At 44.9% G+C, this 12,519-nt stretch overlaps 1 protein-coding gene across 7 annotated transcripts in view; it reads left to right on the top strand.

Moving 5' to 3' along the window:
* The window catches only part of STARD13 (StAR related lipid transfer domain containing 13), a 493,680-nt gene that overhangs the window by 260,569 nt on the left and 220,592 nt on the right, over window positions 1-12,519 (top strand). Inside the window, exon 1 of one of the 7 annotated variants that reach the window (XM_038387629.2) lies at window positions 9,949-10,309. The exons of 5 other annotated variants lie outside the window; for them this stretch is intronic. In XM_038387629.2, coding sequence (XP_038243557.1) covers window positions 10,186-10,309 — 124 coding nt within the window. In that variant the 5' untranslated portion in view covers window positions 9,949-10,185. Of the gene's footprint in view, window positions 1-9,948; window positions 10,310-12,519 lie in introns of those variants that run through there. One more of the 7 variants, XM_038387630.2, reaches the window with a different exon arrangement.

The following is a 12,519-nucleotide window of genomic DNA, read 5'->3' as shown; positions in this document are numbered from 1 at the left end:
ATGGAAGGACTAAGCATTATCTAGACCATCCCTAACAGGTATTTGTCCAACCTGCTCTTAAAAATCCCCAATGATGGAGTTTCCACAATCACTCTAGGCAATTTATTCCAGTGCTTAACCACTCTGACAGTTGGGAAGTTTTTCCTAATGTCCAGCCTAAACTGCATTTGCTGCAATTTAAGCCCCATTGCCTCCTCTATCCTCAGAGGATAAGGAGAACAATTTTTCACCTCCTTACTGTAACATCCTTTTATGTATTTGAAAACTGTTATGTCTCATCTCAGTCTTCTCTGACTAAACAAACTCAATTTTTTCAATCTTCCTGTAGTAAGAGGAGGCCCTGAAACATAAATTCTTGTATCAGAGGCCCAGTCTGAGGCCTGAACCAAAGAACTTCTAAGCAGTGATAAGCAAAGCTGGGCTGTGACCCAGAGGCAGGTCCCACTCACAGAAGTTGGCAAGAAAAGGTTGTTAGAAGCACATGCACACACGTGCGCGCGCGCGCTAATGAGAGGAACTTGTGCCAAGATGGCAGCAGAACACTCAACAGACATAAAAAAGAACAGGCAGGTGCATCTTAAAGACAGGGTCAAAAGGACAACATGATGGATAGATTCATTTGAACTATGATGAGTAATCTGTCCTCCAGCGGTATAAAAGTAGGTCCCAGAGCACATAGCTTTGCCCAGCTTAGGGGGCAGTGGAGTGTCCCGCCACTGACTGAGCTGTGTCCATTGCCAGGGAGCAAAAATTCGTAGTATGCCCTGTAGAGTCTATAGGGAACTATTATTGTGCTTCGTTTGACAATAAACCTGGCTCAGGTTCCTTCGTACCTTACTGGAGTCTGTGGTTTTTGAGGGTTCTCTTGGGGTCTGCTGTGTTAGCTATCTGCACAGAGCTGGGGCAGCACACAGAGAGAACATGCACGCAGCCGACTTATCATCATCAAACAAGAGCAAAGTACCACACCGGTAGCTACCGACAACACTTCCATCACAGGTCATGTTTTCTAGACCTTTAATCATTTTCTTTTGCTCTTCTCTGGACTTTCTCCTATTTGTCCACATCTTTCCTGAAATGTAGCACCCAGAACTGGACACAGTACTTCAGTTGATACCTAATCAGCTCGAAGTAGAGTGGAAGAATTACTTTTTGTGCCTTGCTTACAACACTCTTGCTAATACATCCCAGAATGATGTTTGCTTTTTTTGCAACAGTGTAACACTGACTCATACGTAGCTTGTGATCTACTATGACCCCCAGATCCCTTTCTCCAGTACTCCTTCCTATGCAGTCATTTCCTATTTTAATGTGTGCAACCGATTGTTCCTTCCTAAGTGGAGTACTTTGCATTTGTCCTTATTGAATTCCATCCTATTTACTTCATACCATCTTTCCAGTTTGATCTCAGATCATTTTGAATTTTAATCCTATCTTCCAAAGCACTTGCAACCTCTCACAACTTGGTAATGTCCACAAACTTTATAAGTGTACTCTCTATGCCATTATCTAAATAATTGATGGTATTGAACAGAACCGATCCCTGCGGAACCCCATTGAATATGCCCTTCCAGCTTGACTGTGAACCACTGATGATTTCTCTCTGGGAATGTGTTCCAACCAGTTATGCGCCCACCTTATAGTGGCTCTATCTAGGTTGTATTTCTCTAGTTATTCATACGAAGATCATGTGAGACAGTATCAAAAAGTCAATCTACTGCTTTCCCCCTATCCACAAGGCTTGTTACCCTGTCAAAGAAAGCTATTAGGTTGGTTTGACACAATTGAAGTATCCTTTTCCAGAGCTTTGAAAGGTGAAATGGAAAGAGATGGAGATATAGGTGCTAATCTCTAGGTCCAAAGGGCAAGAGAAGCTGTTTCATAACTCACATATGTATCAGCTGGCTCCCTCCCATAAAACTACCTTAAAAATTTGGTAGAAATGTTTCAGCTTCTATGTGAGTGCATATGTGAATAACAAGCAAGGAGAGGATACCAGGGAACAAGCTGGGCCATTTAGTGATTGCAACAATGACTCATGTCTTTCTCTGTCCAAACGGTTTGTTTAGATGTAGACCCACCCTATAAAAGAGGTCAGCTATCCATGAGCTCTCTGTACGTTTGACGTAACCTAAAAATACCAAAAAATCAGAATCCAAACATAACTAAAGTTCAGCAACAGAATTCACTACAATGCGGCATCAGCAACCCAGTTACCTCAAAAGTTTCAATCCAGTTCTCCCTCCAACAATTTAAAAAGCTTCAGTGTTCTACACCCAACTCCCCTCCCCCATAATGTCGGCATACTGTAAACTGACAGTACACCAGTAGTAACAACTGAGCCTTTGGAGGATCTATGCTTTCATGATCGTTTACTAGGAATTGATTTTTCTCCACTGCTTTCTTATTTCATACTAAAACAATGCAAAAGTAAACAAGTGGTGCTGTATCCCCAAGGTGTTATAATTGTACCTCTGTATCTGATGTATTTTCCCCTATAAAAACCGATCCTATTCTAAACAATAAATATTTTTAAAAGTGGTTATTCAACTACAAATCTTGGGTGACTGGTAATAACAAAACAGTAGATGAAAGAGAAAAAGCAGCTTTACTTTTGTTTTGTTCTATCAGAAACTTGCAAATAGCAAGCCAAAGTTTTATCATATTTTTCCACTCCTTGGACCTGAACTTGCTGTCAGTGGGAGTTTTGCCATTGACTTCAGTTTGAGCTGGATCAGGCTCCATAACAGAAACTGTAACCTCTCTTTTTTTTTTTTTTTTTTTAAAAGAATACTCTTAGTTTGAGGGCAGATTATCATCTCATGCTAATTATCCTGGCATTTAATTACCATGGTGATTGGGGATACTATAAATAGCTATATACCTAAATTAGATCTTTTGTGCCACAATAACAGCAGAACAGAGCTGCAGTTATAGCATGGTTCTTCTCCCAACCTTTTACATGCCATGGGCGAAGACTGACTACAAGTTTTTAAAAGAAAATGAAATAGTTTTCATTTCTGCACATGTTTCATTAGCAATAAGCAAAGCCAAATCACTGTGTACTAGTGCAATCTATTCTAGGGGCAGCTGGGAATTTTCTCCTTTTCTGCTCATCATGTACTTTTATTGAATAACCACAAATTAAACCATTTTTGAATGACTAGTACCAAGCAGCTTAAATGCTGATTCAGTGGAAAACATGCCCCTTTTTCTCTGGCTAGGTTATCTGGCTTGTTTTGGAAAATGAAAAATGTTTTATGCTGTAGACACAGTAGCATTGATCTGTTGTCTACTCATTCATTCTAATGTCTACTGCTGAAAATTAAGAAGGTGGTGAATCAAAACTTTACCTCCTACTCATGTTTACTAAAATCATAACAGGAAGTGGAAAAAATGTAGACGTATGAATTGTCAGTTACAAATGCACTTTTTGGAGCATCTGGGAGCATACTTGCAGTATTTTTGCAAACAAGTTAAAGAAGTATGGGCTGGATGAATGGACTATAAGGTGGATAGAAAGCTGGCTAGATTGTTGGGCTCAACGGGTAGTGATCAATGGCTCCATGTCTAGTTGGCAGCCGGTATCAAGCGGAGTGCCCTAAGGGTCAGTCCTGTGGGTTGTTTTGTTCAATATCTTCATTGATGATCTGGAGGATGGCGTGGACTGCACCCTCAGCAAGTTTGCAGATGACACTAAACTAGGAGGAGAGGTACGCTGGAGGGTAGGGATAGGATACAGAGGGACCTGGACAAATTAGAGGATTGGGCCAAAAGAAATCTGATGAGGTTCAACAAGGACAAGTGCAGAATCCTGCACTTAGGATGGAAGAATCCCATGCACCTCTACAGACTAGGGACTGAATGGCTAGGAAGCAGTTCTGCAGAAAAGGACCTAGGGGTTACAGTGGAGGAGAAGCTGGATATGGGTCACAGTGTGCCCTTGTTGCCAAGAAGGCTAATGGCATTTTGGGATGTATAAGATGGGGCATTGCCAGCAGATCGAGGGACGTGATTGTTCCCCTGTATTCAACATTGGTGAGGCCTCATCTGGAGTACTGTGTCCAGTTTTAGGCCCCACACTACAAGAAGAATGTGGAAAAATTGGAAAACATCTAACGGAGGGCAACAAAAATGATTAGGAGACTGGAACACATAACTTATGAGGGGAGACTGAGGGAACTGGGATTGTTTAGTCTGCGGAAGAGAAGAATAAGGGGGGATTTGATCGTTGCTTTCAAATACCTGAAAAGGGGGTTTCAAAGAGGATGGATCTAGACTGTTCTCAGTGGTAGCAGATGATAGAACGAGGAGTAATGGTCTCAAGTTGCAGTGAGGGAGGTTTAGGTTGGATATTAGGAAAAACTTGGATATTAGGAAAAACTATTAGGAGGATGGTGAAGCACTGCAATGCGTTACCTAGGAAGATGGTAGAATCTCCTTCCTTAGAAGTTTTTAAGGTCAGATTTGACAAAGCCCTGGCTGGGATGATTTAGTTGGGGATTTGTCCTGCTTTGAGCAGGGGGTTGGACTAGATGACCTCCTGATATTCTATGATTCTGTGCCCTTACAGTAATTGTTGATATAGGTGAAATATATCAAAATTAATCCTTTTTTTACAATCAGATTACTAGACAGCCTACTTTCATTAAAGGGACAAGAGGGGTGAGGTTGTGTCTTTCTGTTTATTGGTCCAATAAAAGATAAGATTTCCAGCTCAACAGAGCTCTTCTTTGGGTTATTGAAGGGGTAATATCTAAATATGCTGGCTACTGAATGGGAGAGTTCATCCACATTTTTGTCCCCCTGCTGGTATACAAGCATGGTATCTGCTTTTGCTGCTGATCTCCCTCCTTCCCCACTCCCTCATCAGCAACAGGAGCATGAAACAGATGTGATTCTTGTCAGATTCCCTGCATCATACACAGTTGGGAATAGTCTTGTTAGTTTCATTCTGCTGCTGCTCAAGGAAAGCTATAAGGTGGAGTACAACTCCAGGAAGATAGCACTGCATTGGTTTAATTTTGATTAACATTTATAAAGATGATTTCATTAACACCATAAGGGCTAGAAACATTTTGAACAGATTAAATTGACATTTTAAAAGGACAATTGAAATATTTCTGAAACTGATTGATTAAACCCTGTCATTCTTCCAGGAAAGTTTCTGATTCACCAAGAAGTAGTATTTTTTCAAGTCCTGAATGTTAACACTTTCATTCACTTAAGTACAATCTCCTTTTGTGTCCTGTTGTGCCCCTCTAACTCTTCCACAGAGTGCTGGCCCCCCATTACTTTTTCTTCATTAAGGGCTAGGATTTGAGGCTTGCTTTGTTGGTCAGAAGGTTAAAGGGGAACTACAGTAAACTCCTGATTTTAGCTTTTTGAAGAGTAAAACAACCCACAAGTTTATCTATGAGGAGCTGCTGAAAAACAAGGACTAGATTGTGGTGAAGGTATGGGATACAAACGTCTCTCTACTCCCCTTTTGGTCACCTTAGAGAGCAGCTGATGAAACGAGGACTGGTAACAGACAAGACATCTGGACATAAAAGGAGATGAGATGTAAATGGTGTGGGAGGAAAACCATTAACAATATTTGGAGGTGTTGCATGGGTATTTGGAGCAACAAGTTGGTAAAGTGATACATAACATTTCATATCTAGGTTATAGTTTCAAATCCAGCCCATGACCCTAGTGATCCTTGAATGGCTGTTCAGTATTCTGTGGAAAATGAATTGCTGATGTCAGTCTAGTTCCAGGAACCCCAGTCACAAAGCAAACATCTTACATGGCACACACTTTTATTGGCAGTATCAGTAGGAAAACAAATTAAATGGGCAGAGAGGCAGAAGCATTCATCTTCCCTAGAGGCTGTCTGTCTCCCAATCAAGGTTGAGGTGCCTGGGGGCTTGTAATTGCAGAAATCTGTATGGCTTCTGTCTCTGCTCTACCATTACTGTAGATGAATTTGGGACTTGACAGTTGAGGGACCTTATACAAACAGTTCTCTCAGGATTATAAGGGAAAATACAGAAAAACTATTTCAGAGCAATACTGTATTAAAATGGAAAGCTCAGACAGGAATCCAGGCAAATCTCAACTATTTTTTGAGACACCAGCCTTATGCAAAAGCTTCTGCATAGATCGTCCTTGGATTGTTAAAACTAATAGAGCAGTAACCGGCTCCATCTGTTTGTTTGCTTTTAGCCCCCATTCTCTGGGTAAGGCTGATATAACGGGTTCTATTTTGATTTACACTTAGGGATCCCTGTTAATGTTCAACGTGACCGCTTCTTACCAAGCTAGGTACCTGGTATAGTGCAAGGCAGGAGTCCAGAACAGGCAGGGACCCATCAATTTATCCTGGCCATAAGGGCCAGGGATGGGGGAAGAGGTGGCATCTTAGGGGGAAGAGGCAGTGCAGGAGCAGGGCCTGGGGGAGAAAGGGAGGTGGGGCTGCAGAGGCAAGATGTTTGGCTCAGGCACTGGTGATCCCCCCACTTTTAGTGAACTTTTACTGCTCCTGGTGCAGGGCACTCACTTTAGATACCACTAACCCAAGCGCTGGCACTGATGCACAGACATAAGAATTTAAGAACGGCCATAGTGGGTCAGACCAATAGTCAATCTAGCCCAGTATCCTGTCTTTCAACAGTAGCCAATGCCAGGTATTTCAGAGGAAATGAAAGGAACAGGTAATCATCAAGTGATCCATCTCCTGTCACCCATTCCCAGCTTCTGGCAAACAGAGGCTAGGAACGCTTGATAGCGTGGTTTTGCATCAATGTTCATTGTAGCTAATACTCATTGATGGACCTATCCTCCATGAATTTATCTAGCTCTTTTTTTGAACCCTGTTATAGCCTTGGCCTTCACAACCTCCTCTGGCAAAGAATTCCACAGGTTGACTGTGTGTTGTGGGAAGAAATATTTCCTTTTGTTTGTTTTAAAGCTGCTGCCTATTAATTTCATTTGGTGACTCCCTAGTTCTTGTGTTATGAGTAAATAACACTTCATTATTTACTTTCTCCACACCATTCATGATTGTATACATCTCTATCATATGCCCGTTTAGTCTTCTCTTTTCCAAGCTGAAAAGTCTGTTTTATTAATCTCTCCTCATTAGGAAGCTGTTCCATACCTCATCATTTTTGTTGCCTTTTTTTCTGAACCTTTTCCAATTCCAATATATCTTTTTTGAGATGGACAGCCAGATCTGCATGCAGTATTCAAAATGTGAGTGTACCACAGATTTATATAAAGGCAATATCATATTTTCTCTTATTAGTAATCCCTTTCTTAATTATTCCCAATATTCTGTTATCTTTTTTGACTGCTACTGCACATAGAGATCTTGGAGTCATTGTGGATAGTTCTCTAAAAACATCTATTCTTTCTTGAGTGGTAACAGCTAATTTAGACCCCATTATTTTATATGTATAGTTCGGATTATCTTTGCCAATGTGCATTACTTTGCATTTATCAAAATTGAATTTCATCTGCCATTTTGTTGCCCAGTCATCCAGTTTTGTGAGATCCCTTTGTAACTCTTCGCAGTCTGCTTTGGCCTTAACTATCTTGAGTAGTTTTGTAACATCTGCAGATTTTGCCACCCTACTGTTTACCCCCTTTTCCAGATCATTTATGAATATGTTGAATAGTACTGGTCCCAGTACAGACCCCTGAGGAACACCACTATTTACCTCTCTCCATTCTGAAAACTGTCCATTTATTCCTACCCTTTGTTTCATATCTTTTAACCATGTTATCCTATGACAGCTTACTTTGCTTAAAAGCCTTTGGTGAGGGATCTTGTCAAAGACCTTCTGAAAATCTAAGTACACTATATCCACTGGATCTCCCCCTGGTTCACATGCTTGTTGACTTCCTCAAAGAATTCTAATAGATTGAGACATTTTTACAAAAAACATGTTGACTCTTTCCCAACAAATTGTGTTCATCTGTGTCTGATAATTCTGTTCTTTACTATAGTTTCAACCAATTTGCTTGGTACTGAAGTTAGCCTTACTGGCCTGTAATTGCCAGGATTGTCCCTGGAGCTTTTTTTAAAAATTGGCATCACGTTAGCTATCCTCCAGTCATCTCTTCAGAAGCTGATTTAAATAATAGATTACACAACCAGAGTTAGTAGTTGTGCAGTTTTACATTTGAGTTCCTTCAGACTCTTCAACACAGTCACAATTAACAAAAATTGCAACTAAAGGTATGTCTACACTACCCGCCGAATTGGCGGGCAGGGATCAATCCAACAGGGGTCGATTTATCATGTCTAGTCTAGATGTGATAAATCGATCCCCGAGCGCTCTCCCCTTGACTCCTGTACTCCACCGCTGCTAGAGGCACAGGCAGAGTTGACGGGGGAGCGACAGCAGTTGACACGCCTTAGTGAAGATACCGTGGTGAGTAGATCAAAGTACGTCGACTTCAGCTACATTATTCACGTAGCTGAAGTTGCATAACTTAGATCGATTCCCCCCCCCCAGTAGACCAGGGCTAAAAGGACTACTTGTATTGGTTCAGAAAGCCTAAGGGGTGCCCTCTTCTGCCCATCTCCCTCAGGCTTTGTCCCTGGTCCCAGTGCAGTGGGGAGATAGGCAGCCACTGGTGCTCTGCTAGGGGCCAGAGAAGGAAAGGGACTGCATCATTGGCCAGTGCCATGGGGCAGGGGAGCCCCTAGCCACTTGATTTTTCTGGCTGTTTGGTCTGAGGGAGTCCAGGTCCTGAAGCTGCTCCCTGGATGGTCAGGAGCTAAGGGAGGTGAGCCCCCTCTCGCCGTGTGTACCAAAGGAATGGTTGCCTGAGTGAGGGTCGTGGAGGAGGCAATCCTGAAAGTGGGGTGTGGAAGGAATGAGGAGGGAGGGGAGGAACAGGGATGGGGAAGAGGGGAAGGAAAAAGGTGCTGGGGAGGGGTGATAAATTTGAGCTATGCCAGACAGTTGGTACACTCATGCATCCGATGAAGTGAGCTGTAGCTCACGAAAGCTTATGCTCAAATAAATTTGTTAGTCTCTAAGGGGCCACAAGTCCTCCTTTTCTTTTTGCGAATACAGACGAACACGGCCGCTACTCTGAAAACTAGAAGGGAACAGTGATTGCCAACCTTTCTTTGAAGCAGGGGTCCAGGAGAGTAGGTGAAAGGCTGACACCCCCACCCCCTGGGTGCATGGTTCTAGGGAGCAGGGGAAGGGCCTTGGAGCATGGTTTCCTACATAGGGGAGTCCCTTGAGGAAAGGAACTGAGGACACTGTATGAAGGTGGGGATGCCCTGCTGGTGCCATCCCATCATGGCTATGGGGGGTGAGTTCTCTTCTGCGGTGGTCTGAAGCCTCTGTTGGGGGTGGAAGTGAGGATCCCGGACGCTGAATCCTCTGGCAGCTAGCAGCCCAGCCCTCCCTTCTGTTAGCCTGCTGTGTCCCAGGAGCAGTGGCAGATCCCCATTACATGGTTGGGGGGTGGGGCTGGCCCCTGCCACTAGCACCCCAGCAGGCAGGGGCTCCGGTGGTGGGGCTGTGGCAGTGCAGGCAGCTGGGGGGCCACGCTGGGAGGGAGCCCAGGGCCTAGCTGGGGTGCACAACGGCTGAACAGAACCTCCTGGAGGCGTTTCAGCCGATCGAGTCCGATCGTAAAGCCCCAAACTGCTCTCAGTTCCTGCAGCTCCTACTGGGACCAGGCGAGCCGGCCGGGGACTGGTGCTTGGAAGTCTCGGCCCGGGGCAAGGCTCCCCGCGTGGCCGTGCAGCAGCCAGGCTCCGGAATGGCCCGCAAAGACGGGGCAAACCTTCGGGAGTGATCCGCCCTTCGCCGCCGAGCCTGGCGACGAGTGGCTGCGGGGGCAGCCGGGCGGGAAGGCAGCGCGAGGACGAAGAGCGCGCGCGGAGCCCCTGGTGCGCTGGGAGGGGAGCTGCGGGGCGGGGGTAAGGTGCTTCCCGTCTGGCCCGTGCGCTGGGGCGCTCCGCGAGGAGCCCGCGGGGAGACACGCACAGGTTAGCCCGAGCCTCTCGGAGCGGCCGCGACACGGGGGGGACGCCGCGGGCTCTGACACACACACACGCGCGCGCCGCCGCCGCCGCCGCGCTCCCCGGGACGCCTGAGCAGCCGCGCGCGCGCGCGCGCGGAGCCGGACCTGCCGCGGGGAGTCCGCGGCGATGCGGGGGACTCCGTGATGAGCGGCCGGCGCGGCTCTGCCAAGCCCCAGCTCCGGCGGTCGTTGAGCGAGCAGCTGCGGGACTCCACCGCCAAAGCCTGGGGTTTACTGTGGAGAAACGTCCGAGAGAGACGGCTGGCAGGTCAGTCCCGCGAGCGCACTGCCCCCCGCGCCGCCGCCCCGCGGGTAGGAGTGGGGGTCCCTGCCCTGCCTCTCGTGCCCGGAGCAGTGCCCGCTGCCGGTGGGGTCCTGTCCCGGTGGTGCCGCCGCGCTGCTCAGGCGGCTCCCGCTGTGCAACCGCAACTCTGTGCGGGGCTCGTACAGCGCCGAGCGCGCCCTGCACCGCGGGGCATTAGTGCAGGCCGCAGCTATGGGAGCGGGGCTTATACAGCAGAGTGGCTGTGCCGTAGTGCCTTAGCCGCTTGTGAGTAGAGAGGGGGTGCATTAGTGCCTACTACCGCCGTGAGTGTGTGTTGTGTTCACTAGCTTTGTGTGCCCCCTGAGCAGTTGAGTGTCTGTCCTCTGTCTAGTGTGTCCCCTCCCTATAGCGCTGTGTCTGCACATTACACACCCACCTCTACGGCTGAAGCACCCAAATGCTCTTGCTCTGTTTTTGTAACTTCTAAGAGTTCCTATATGTGACAGCTCATCAGTTATTGATGGCTCTTTGCGGTACTATTGGTGAACCAAGCAGTAAGAAGAGAGACAGATCCCCATATGGAGGAAGCAGGGAGATCCATCCCCTGGATGTTACAAAGCCAGAGCAGGTCATGAGGACAATCCACTCCCATGCTCTTCCTTACCCACAGTGGGGGCAGTGTCCCAGTCATATAGAGCATTGTGAGCTCTACCCTCAGCTGGCTAAACAGGTGGGATTCAAAGCAGGTGGAAACTGAGGGAAAAGTTTTTGTGTGTGGATGATAGGGGGTTCGGGTTAAAACCTGGGTAAGATCCCTGGTTAACTCTGCAGTGAAGACATACCCTGCAAGGGGAGACTTCAAAATTACCAGATCCAAATTAAGAAGTAAACTGCCCAATTACATCCCAACATCCACCCATTATATTTCTAATTACTTGAGGGTGGGGGGACCTGGGGCCAGATTTTCAAATGTATTTAGGCACCTAATGATGTAAATAAGCTCCTAGTGGGATGTTCAAAAGTGCCTAAGCAGGTTAGGTGCCTGACTCACTTTGCAACCTGTCCACAACTTTTGAGACCAAGATAACTTTGAAAATCTGGCCCCTAGAATTTTAATCTCCTCAAATAAGTATGAGATGAATTGAAAAATACTGTTTCTTTTGTTGATCATTTTTACAGTGCAAGTGTTTGTAATAAAAATAATGTAGGGTGGGCGGTGTGCACTTTGTATTCTGTGTTGTAACTGAAATCAATAGATGTGAGAATGTAGAAAAACATCCAAAAATACTTAATACATTTCAGTTGGTATTCTATTGTTTAACCGTGTGATTAAAACTGCAATTAATTTTTTTGAGTTAATCGCGTGACTTAACTGCAGTTAACAACCCTAGAAATAAGGCATACATTTTTAACAGTGAGATTATTAACCATTGGGACAATTTATGAAGAGTGGTGGTGGATTCTCTATTACTGGCAAATTTAAAATCAAGACTAGTTGTCTTTCTAAAAGATATACTCTAGTTCAAACAGGAGTTAATTCAGACAAAGTCTGTGGTCTGTATTATGCAGGAGGCCAGACTAGATGATCACAATGGTCCCTTCTGGTTTTATAAAATATGAAAGTCAGAGGAGATTCAATAAATCACCCCCTTCAGGAGTGACTCGGGTCATACTGAGAACAAGATGGCAGTAGCATGTTGATTTTATACATGTAAACAGATGATTAGCTAATGTTTATAAAACACCTTGAAGATGAAAAGATCTAAATGGCACCAAGATAATTTTATGAGCACACTAGATAACTAGATACATTATAAATACAAGATGAATGTGTCAAATGTAATGAAGATTAATTTGCAAAACATGGATTCTTCAACTGCATTCTATTGTCTTGTAGATCGTTTGAAGGACACCATCTAGGACTTTGTAACATGCTGGTATTGGAGTATATAGGGCACATTTTTCTAATGTAGGCATCTAAATTGTGCCCACAAAATAATTGTCCACAGGTTCAAATAGTTAAAATAATGGATACAAATTGCATGCTTGGTTTTGAAGACTTAGTACAGAATATTTGGAGATGGCAAAGAACTGGAATTTGTGGATTAGTGTCTGGTTGTAGGTAGGGACACAGAACCCCAGAATCCTAATTCCGTATTTCTAAACTGGATAGTTCTGAGAAAGCATAAAAATAAAGAATATTAATATCTCCT

Source organism: Dermochelys coriacea, chromosome 1 (assembly GCF_009764565.3).
Source record: "Dermochelys coriacea isolate rDerCor1 chromosome 1, rDerCor1.pri.v4, whole genome shotgun sequence".
NCBI classification, from domain to species: domain Eukaryota; kingdom Metazoa; phylum Chordata; order Testudines; family Dermochelyidae; genus Dermochelys; species Dermochelys coriacea.
The sequence above is the reverse complement of the archived record's forward strand: the minus strand, read 5'-3'. Positions and strand labels throughout refer to the sequence as shown.